Source organism: Nicotiana tabacum, chromosome 19, assembly GCF_000715075.1.
Source record: "Nicotiana tabacum cultivar K326 chromosome 19, ASM71507v2, whole genome shotgun sequence".
Classification (NCBI taxonomy): Eukaryota; Viridiplantae; Streptophyta; class Magnoliopsida; order Solanales; family Solanaceae; genus Nicotiana; species Nicotiana tabacum.
This window is the reverse complement of record NC_134098.1, coordinates 96,874,209-96,883,936: the sequence shown is the minus strand read 5'-3', so window position 1 is coordinate 96,883,936 and position 9,728 is coordinate 96,874,209. Positions and strand designations below refer to the sequence as shown.

The following is a 9,728-nucleotide window of genomic DNA, read 5'->3' as shown; positions in this document are numbered from 1 at the left end:
ATTGATAGTTTTAAAAGGTTTTTACATACTATATAAGGATATATAGTCAAAGAAACAAACTTCAGCTCCTTTGAGTCAAATGCGAACCATTGGTGTTCTCAGAAAAGTATTTCAGATCTGTAAGGTTCTAACTATTGATGAGTATCAGACAAGTGTTGGGAAGTCAGACAGTGACACAGAGAAGAAGAAAAAAAGGATTTGTAAGAAAAAAAGAATTTGTTGCTGTTTCTCCTAGTACACAGGTGGAATTTACCTAGTACTCTTTATATATAAACCTCCAAGTATTTTATTACTACTACTACGTTATTTAAAGAAAATGCAATTAGAAGGAAAAAAGAAAATAGAAATTGAAGACCTAAAAAAGAGAAAAAAGGGGTTGTCTTGAATTCAACAGGTGGAACACTACTAGGCCATTAGCAGCAATTCAAACAGGCACCATTAACTACAGTAGCTGCTGTTTTTTTTTTTTTTTTTTTTTTTTTTAAATTTTAAAAGTCCACACTGTAGGTAAGCTAAAAAAGAAGAATGTGAAAATGAATTTAAAGTCATTAACTAAACTGAAGAAAGTGATCTGGTAGTCACCTTTATCAGTAAATGTTAGCTGTTACATTAACAGAAAACTCTCAACAGTAAATATGAATTACAGTCAAAAGTATTGAATGAGTAAAAGCTAATGGAAAATTAACCCAATTTTCCCATGAAAATTTTACTTAGATCCATAATCCTTTCCTACAACCTTAGAAAAAAAAAGAAAAAAAATAAAAGATCAAAACTTTACCTTTCAATTCAGTGCTTAATGGGGTTGACAAATTCAGCATCATCAGAAACTGCAGAAACCTCAACTTGGCTAATAATCTCATCATCTAATTCTTCCATTGGAGGAGGTAGATTAAGATCTATTAAACTTCCACCATTTCTTGAAAATTCTAATTTTGCAGCAGTAGGAATAAAAACAGGAACACTAATATTTGCTGCTGCTGTTGAAACACCAATAACATGTGATCTCTTATGTCCACCTAAAGCTTGCCCTGATGAAAAAACTCTGTAACAAACAGGACATTCATGTATTTTTTCTTCAATTACTCCTACATTTTCCACCACTTCATTATTATAACTTGAAACTTTAATCTTCTTATGACTTGCTCTGTGTCCTCCTAATGCTTGATAAGATCGAAAATTTTTGTTACATGTTTCACACCTATACTTACCTCTACCTCTGTTCTTGGTAATTACTTTAACTTGTACTCCAGAATTTTCCTCTTTACATTCTTCTTCTTCTTCTTCATCATCAGAGTAATGATCAACTTGTTCTTTAATCCATTTGTCTTTAGATAACATCATCAAACAATGTGCAACATCTTCTTCAGGTGAAGTCTCTGAGATTGAACTAACTGGCTCTGTTTCAACCAATGATGAGTAGTACTCTGTAACCTTAACAAAATTGGGATTTATGATACTTGATTTCCTAACCCTTTTGGATCTTCTTGAACGAGTTGGGTTTTTTGATGACTCGGTTTCACTTTCTTTATCTGGAAGAACAACTGAGTCATCAGCAGCTTCTTCTCCAGAGAAGTCGGAAAGATTCAAGATTTTGCATTTTTCTCCATTCTCTTCTTCTGAAGACCAAGAAGATGATGGAATTGACTCAGTTTCTTCACTGATTTGCTGCTGTTTTTGCTGTTGTTGTATGTAAAGATTCATCATATGAGATCTCATATGCCCACCTAAAGCTCTACCATTAGCAAACTTTCTTGAGCAGAGTTTACATGTCTTGTGTTTCTCCATTACACAGAGAAACTAACTTTGAGAGATTTTTCTTCTTTACTTTTTTGCACTTTCTCTGTGTGTGTGTGTGTTTTGTAGAGAGTGGAGAAGCTATAAAGGAGTAGGTAACAAGCATTCCTCCACCAACAGATAGATACAAATGGAAATATTTTTAAGACTACTATATATAAAATCTGATTTTTAATATTTGTTAAATTAGATTTGGATTCAATTGGAGGAGTAATTTTTGTTTCTTAAAACGGCAAAAGGTAATTAATAGAGAGGAAAAGAAAAAGGGTTCAATTAAAGCGTATGCATGAAGGCAGAGAGAGTGAATGGCAAGGACATGTAACATGCGACTTTTGCATTTATTTCCATCCCATTTCTACATTCCCCAAACAGCCCTTATGAATCAGTTCCTTTTTTTTTTCTTTCTTATTTGGTGTATTTATCCCTAATAGAAATTTACAAAAATTACTTTTTTCTTCGACATACAACAATTACTTTACTAACGAAATAATTACTAGTCATATGAATTAAGTTATATACATGGCCTATGTAATTTGTTTTTTAAGTTTTAGTGCAACTTAACCAACTATAGTAGGTTATTGACCTAGTTACATGTATCCATATCAAGTTTATTTTGAAGAGTCACACATTTTTGTATGTCAACTTAATTATATAGTACTTCTTGTGTCTTAATTTATTTATGTGATACTTTTCACTTTTCTAGATTTCAACTTCTTAAATTTGACTGTGTATTTGAATATAAAATCTTTCAGCTTTCTAAAATAAAATTTACATATTTGTAAACAACGTAAAAGTGCTGTAAACTACAATAATTAAAATTTAAAATATTTAAAAGGCTTTTGAAAAAATTGTAGTCAACAAATATTTTATTTAACTCTCAAATTCGAATACCATCACATAATTCAGAATGGAGGGTGTATTAAACAAAATGTATGAATGTTAGTGTATAAAATTTAAACTCGTCCCAAGAAGAGTGCTTAGTAACATGTTAAATTCAGTCAAATTACACCAAGGTGTAAATTTTCTTTTACTATTAGTGGATAAAACTTAAATTTATGTGCTTTTCGCATTAATGAACAAGGTAGGGCAAAATGGGAACAAGATAGGAGGTTACTAGAATAAATTAAGGTTTAATCTTTACTTAAATCAGTGAAGAAAACTGCTGGGTTGTTGTAACGACATATCATAATAAAATACGATGTGGACCAGGGGCCCTTTCTATTTGTAAACAGAAGCTTTACGGATTAATCTAACAAGCTATGAGCAAAATAAAAATTGACAGACCAATAAGAATACTTGTTTGTGCACTCCATTTTTTTTCTTCCTTTTTATTTGATGTAACGGAAAATATTCTTGTCTAGAATGAATTTTAGGACATATTTTATACCCTATATTTTCTCTATCTATGTATTCTTATCAACTGTCTCAAAATATATTTATCAAAATTACAAAGGGACACTGCAAGAATAGTCGGAGTGACACGTTTATTAAAAATAAAAATATAAAGAATTGAGGGGACAATTTGTTGAAAAAAATAATTCCAGTATAAGGGCTAGGAGAAAGGAAAGATTTTGGCATGGTACTGGCTGGACATACCAATAGTGTGGCAGCTTATTTAATTCACCTTGTAAATTTTCATTCTTTTTTTCTTTTTTATTAGTTAGAAGGGGAATAATTAATGTTGTGATTAATAAAAAGTTGCTACTTGGGAAAATAAATTATGCCCTTTAATTAAGGATCTTGGGTTGAATTGTCTAATGGGGGATAAATAGTTGGGGTAGGGGAAATGAGGGAGGAACTAACTAGTTGTCCCCTTTCCATTAAGAAAGGAGTTTTTTAGGAAATTAAGTGCCGTTTTGCTAGGGCAAAATAATGGACTTAGTCTGTGTATTTGCTTTTTTGTTAGATCCCCATTTCAACACGCTTAATTTTCTATTAGTTACTGTAAATGTAATTATGTTTTCGTTGATTATTCACTTTTGTCTTTGCCCTCTTTCGAAACTTAGTTTGCTTGAGAATTGGCTACTCCTCAAAAGAGAATTTTTAACAAGAAGAGTTAAAACATACCAGAAATATTGTTTTGAGTTTTGTTTGGCTAAACTTTTAAAATGTGTTAATTTTGAAAAGGTTTTTTTTTTCACAAATGTTATTCCAAAAATGTGCTTTTAAAAAGTAGTAGTTTGCGTTTGAATAAGTTATTTAAGAATTGCTTTTGTTGGTATTATAAAGTTTGTGTTTACCATTTTTTTTTCAAAAATACTTTTGAGCATCAATATCTATAATGAGATGATTTAATTATATTTTTCAACTCCATGTAATTAAAATATAAAATTTAAGATCACTAAATAGAGAGGGGAGCATGTTTATGTGACTTTAGTGTTAGAAATTAAACCAAGATTAATTATTATTCCTAAATTGTCTAGGATTTGGTATTTACTAGGTTACTTAATTCATGTCTAGTTATGTTTTATTTATCAAATTCATATTGGAATAGGTTTTGTTAGTCTAGTTAAATTTGGTTTATAGTATTATAAATAGGGGTGCTACTACATATTTTCTATTGTAGAGAGGTAACTATGATATAGAGAGATTCAAGAGTTTATGAGTTGTGAAAAAGCCTCCTACCACGTTCTCTCTCTAGTTTAATAAATTTCTTCTATATAGTCTTTGTTGAATTTTTTGCTTGTGCCTAAATTATTCTTGGGATATTTCAATCATTCGTTTAGTCATATATGTGTTGTAGATAATGCATGAGGTTCGTTTTATCCGTATTTTAAATATGAATATTTTATAAGGATATTTATGCTGAAAATTTAAAAATAGCCCCTGCTTTGGTGGTTATCTCGTCTGTTTTGTGATAATATGTAAAGTGCCATGTTTTTAAAATAAGAACGTGTCTTGGTTTCATTTTCTTAACGGCGAAAGGCCAAATATATCTCTCTACTTTCGAAAATGGTCTAAGAATACCCCTCGTTATACTATTATGTTATTTATACCCTTGCAATCATACTTTGGGTTCAAATATACCCCTCATTTAAACGGAGGGACACGTGTCATCGTCATGTTGGTCAATTCTAAATATCTCCTAATTAATTAAAAAGACCCATTACCCATACCCGAAAAATAATTTTTTAAAGAAATTCTTTTTTGTAAAAATTAGAAAAAAATGAAATTATTTTTACTAAAAAACTGAAAAATACGAAAATATTTTTTTTCTTCAGTTTTTACAAAAAAACTGCTTTAGAAAAAACTGATTTTTTTTTCTAAAATAATGTTTTTGTAAAAACTGAAAAAACAGAGAAGCTGAAAATTAATTTTCTAAAGCAATATTTTTTGTAAAAACTGGAAAAAACTGAATTGTTTTTTACTAAAAACTAAAAAAAATGAAAATATTTTTTTTCCAGTTTTTTTACAAAAAAACTGCTTTAAAAAAGCTGAAAAATATTTTCTAAAATAATATTTTTGTAAAAACTGAAAAAAAAATTAAAAAGTAATTTTCTAAAGCAATATTTTTTTAAAAACTGAAAAAACAAATATTTTCTTCTTTTTTTTTCTTTCAGTTTTTAGTTAAAAATATTTCAGTTTTTTTCAGTTTTTAATTGCTTTAGAAAATTGGTGTTCAATTTTTGTTTCCAGTTTTTACCAAAATATTGTTTTAGAAAATATTTTTCAGTTTTTTTGTAGAAAAAAAAATATTTTCGTTTTTTTCAGTTTTTTGTAAAAAAAAAAAGAATTTAGTTTTTTTCAGTTTTTACAAAAAAATATATTTTTCGGGTATGGGTAATGAGTCTTTTTAATTAATTAGGAGATATTTAGAATTGACCAACATGACGATGACACGTGTCCCTTTATTTAAATGAGGGGTATATTTGAACCCAAAGTATGATTGTAGGGGTATAGATAACCCAATAGTATAACGAGGGATATTCTTAGACTATTTTCGAAAGTAGAGGGGTATATTTGGCCCTTTGTCGTTTTCTTAATTGCCAAGCCTAATTACGTACACTTATTGATGGTAGGCTAGAAACCCGAATTTTTGCCGCGTTTTGCACTCTAATTACTGCACTTTACGTGGGTTTGAGCTTAAAAGATAGTAAATTACACTTATTACGTGTTCTTTGCCTTGTAGGAAGTGATTCCGAATTGAAAAGATAATCTGGAGTTAAATCGAACAATTTGGGACTTTAAAATCTGAGTAAAAGTTCAAGAAATTAAATCGGGATCGCGTCGGGAGTCGAGGACCAAGTCTAAATATCAAAAAGCGGAGAAAATAATTTACTCTAGAAAAGTTACATAGTTGCCTCGGGCACAGAGTGTATTTTGCTGCCGCATGTTAGAAACTGCTATCTGAACTTCCCCACTACCACAGTGCATGGCACAGCGTAGGGCGCATGTACCAATTTCTTAGAGTTTTTTTTTATGTTTCGACATGGGAAGGGTAGTTTCCTATTGGACCGCTTCTACATGGTATAAATATATCAAAAATATATTTTTGAAGGGATTCGACCAAGGAGAGTTTCGGAGAGCTACCACAACTTGAAGACACAAGATTTTCATCAATTCTCTTGCCAATAATCGGTGCAATACGAGAGTTTGTATCGTAAAATTGTCTTTGATGTTTTCTATGTTCTTAAACTTATTTGTGATGACTTTCTCCATATCGATGGAGTAGTTCTTCCCTAGGGTTTTGACGAATATGATATTTTGAGTGTTGGTTGTAGATTTAACTCTAATTTAATTGCATGAATTCGTTTATGGTGCTTTGAATTGATTGCGAATTTGTTCACCAGTTTTTTTAATCGAAAGAGGAATATTTTGGTGATTAATTCTACATTATTTGGTTTAATTTAATTAAGTAATTCTTCTAAGTAATCGAGAGAGCTTCTTGAATTATTGATTAAACCATGTTAGGAGAAAATTCAAGAGACGTTTTCCTAAAGACTGGTCCATTAACGTGTTCTTGCATATCTTTATAGTATTTTATATTAGTTTATTTTGTAGAGTTCAGATTTAGTCGAGAGAGGAATCTTGACCTTACGTTTAAGCTAATTATCGAGTGAATTCGTGAGAATTCATTAGAACATTAGAATTGAATTTAAATAGAGTTAGATCCCGAATAGCTATCTTACACCTATTTTGTCGCCACCCTTATTTCTCATATTATTTACAAACCATTTTGGTTCAACTCTCATTCTCTGTGATCAGGTCTAATTATAATAATCTTAATTTAGTCGTTAATTGTAGTAGTAATCACTCTAAATCAAGTGTTGATCATCATCAAAAGCAAATAAGCCAAAAATTACTCGAACATTGTTTAAATCCAATCTCTATGAAGACGATAATTAAACTATACTGTCTTTGACTAAAAAAAAGGGGAGCTCGGTGCACTAAACTCCCGCTATGCGCGGGGTCCGGAGAAGGGCCAGACCACAAATGTCTATTGTCTTTGACTAGCGAACAATAATTTTGTGTTGTGTTTTAAGTAGGTCACTTATCGATCACGAGTCTAAATTCAACAGGGAACTATTCTTGAACCTAATTAACTAAAAGAGAAAAGGAAAGTAAGGCTTTTATAGAGTGGAAAGGCACGGGCTATACACTAATCCAAAGGTAAAAGCAAGTGGAAAAAAAGAAGAAGAATTTCCTCTGCTAAATTTTAGGCCAAGAAAAGTTACATTTTGAAGTCAAAAAAGAGCAAAGAAGGCTCTGGCCTGCGCTACTCTGCTAAAGTTATAGAATATGTAGTTATGCATGTTTATTGGACAGTCTGATAGGGGAAAACTTATTCTGGTTTTGTACTATTTTGCTGGGCTTATTTCTCCAATAGGAACAAAATCATGATATCGGTCCTTTTGATCTCAAGATTTTTTTTCAAATTTGAAATTTTACTAAAGTTTGATTTGAAGATGAACTTGTGTTTGGTTATAATTTTTGCAACATATTTGGATGTACTTTTTTCAAAATCATGAAACATGATTTATACCCCACAATTTGTAAAAAATATCAAAATCATCATGACTTGATTATCCTACTTGAAACAAACAATCACATATGCTGATTGTTTAACTGTACGAACAATCTCTACTAGAAATTATAGTGGCCCTTTCAGGTAAAAGTATAAATTGTAGATTTCAACGGTGGATATCAAAATATAGTCCAAGGCCACTCAATAAGATGAGGGGTAGTTGTAGCCTTGTAGGTGTTACCTAGGTTTAATAACTAATTGAGGTCCTTTTATAAATTTAAAAAATATAGGATAAATTTGTAAAACTTGAAAATATCAACTTTCCAATATTTCAATTGAAAAACTGATTCTTAGCATTTTTTCAAATTCGAAAATGCATTTTCAAGTTGGATTTGAAAAAAATGTAAAATTTTCATAACCAAACTTGTTTTGAAAAAAAAAAATCGAAAAAAAGAAAAAAATTCTTATGTCCAAACGGGCTCCAAGTTATGTCACTGGAAAATAAAGTACACTTAATAGGAATTATATGAGAATAAAAAAAAAGCAAGAAATACACAAGGTAGGGAAAACTCAAAATCATAATAAAGCAGATGCGAGTTTAAAATTCAAAGAAAGGCAAAGGAGAAATAAGGGATGTAAGGATTCCAATATTGCCTAATTTTCTTTTATTGTCGAAATAACATCTGTCATTATCCATAGTAATTGCGGGTCATTTTTTCTTCCAAGACTCTCACTTTGACGTTGAATTTGAGGGTAAGAGAGGTTAATTTTTCTTGACCTATTCAAAATGTACGTAGAGGGGATTAACTCTAGATTTATAGTATTAGTTACTTACAAATAGTCAACCTTCTTGACATGTCAAAGTAGAAATAATTCATATTCTCAAATTACTATTTTAGAAAGTATCTGCAAATTCATGAGTATCACCTACATTTCTTCAAAGGTGTTGCCTTTTCACCTAATCTTTGTAAGTGGTTGAGTATTTACTTCAAACCTACAGTTCTTAATTTTTCTCATTTCAAAATTATTTTTTTTAAAGAAAAATAATTTTATTGATGAATTTTTGTATGGGTACAATTCTGTTTCTCCCTTGATTCTTTTTTCCTGCTTATATTCGTGATTCGAGGGCTAGAGCAGCACGTTTATCAAACGTAGGATAATGTAGACTTCATTGGGATGTATTTAATTTTCACGAAAGGATGTCTTCATTAAAGGATGTTGTGGGTCTTCTTGAACTATTTGATTATTAAGGAGTATCCAGCCATATATTGATCTCTTTGTGAATATTCCAAGAGTTTATGGGATATTCGAGATTTTTTCAAAATTGTTCAAATCTAAGGTGAATTTGCTATGAGTTCAATCATAGTTTATAACTTCATCAATTAAGCTAGCAAGTTTTCGCTCATTCTAAGAGTAAGACAACTTTACTTCTAAACATACTATACAACTTGGTTAATTAAGTAACCTACTTAACTAACTTGAATCTTTATAGGGTAACACTTTACTTCTAAACATACTATACAACTTGGTTAATTAAGTAACCTACTTAACTAACTTGAATCTTTATAGGGTAACTCATTTAACGTATGAAGCATGAACCGTAAAATAAGGCTAGTGACTGCCAGGAAATGGTAATAGAGAGGTAAACCAGTATAGCTTATGTTCTGCGCATTCTGTGTTTGCTAAGCTTAGTGTATGTTTTGCTAAAAATGAATAAAACCCAATGATCAGCGGCGGAGCTAGAAGTCTCGCTACTGAAAGAACCCAATAGCTTTTGTTTAAATCGTATATTTAATTTGTGTTAAGTTTTTTTTTTTTATTAAATATGTATAAATATTAAATTTAGAATCCAATTATTAGCACTTGAAATCATCGTCTAAAATCCAAAACCCATAAAGTTGAAATCTTGGCTCAATCCCTACCGATGATTTCATCAATTCCTTTAAAACAAATACATATATACATGTAT

General features: G+C 30.4%; 1 protein-coding gene across 1 annotated transcript; it reads right to left on the bottom strand.

The window, feature by feature from the left end:
* Positions 1–528: 528 nt before the first annotated feature.
* LOC107825158 (zinc finger protein ZAT9-like) lies at positions 529–2,013 on the bottom strand. The gene has a single exon (XM_016651986.2). The coding sequence runs from the start codon at positions 1,783–1,785 to the stop codon at positions 787–789; it is 999 nt and encodes a 332-aa protein (XP_016507472.1). The 5' UTR covers positions 1,786–2,013; the 3' UTR covers positions 529–786.
* Between the last annotated feature and the right edge of the window lie 7,715 nt (positions 2,014–9,728).

Bases quoted from the DNA above. Each gene is read 5' to 3' on its own strand.
- LOC107825158 (XM_016651986.2), bottom strand. From the start codon at position 1,785: ATGGAGAAACACAAGACATGTAAACTCTGCTCAAGAAAGTTTGCTAAT.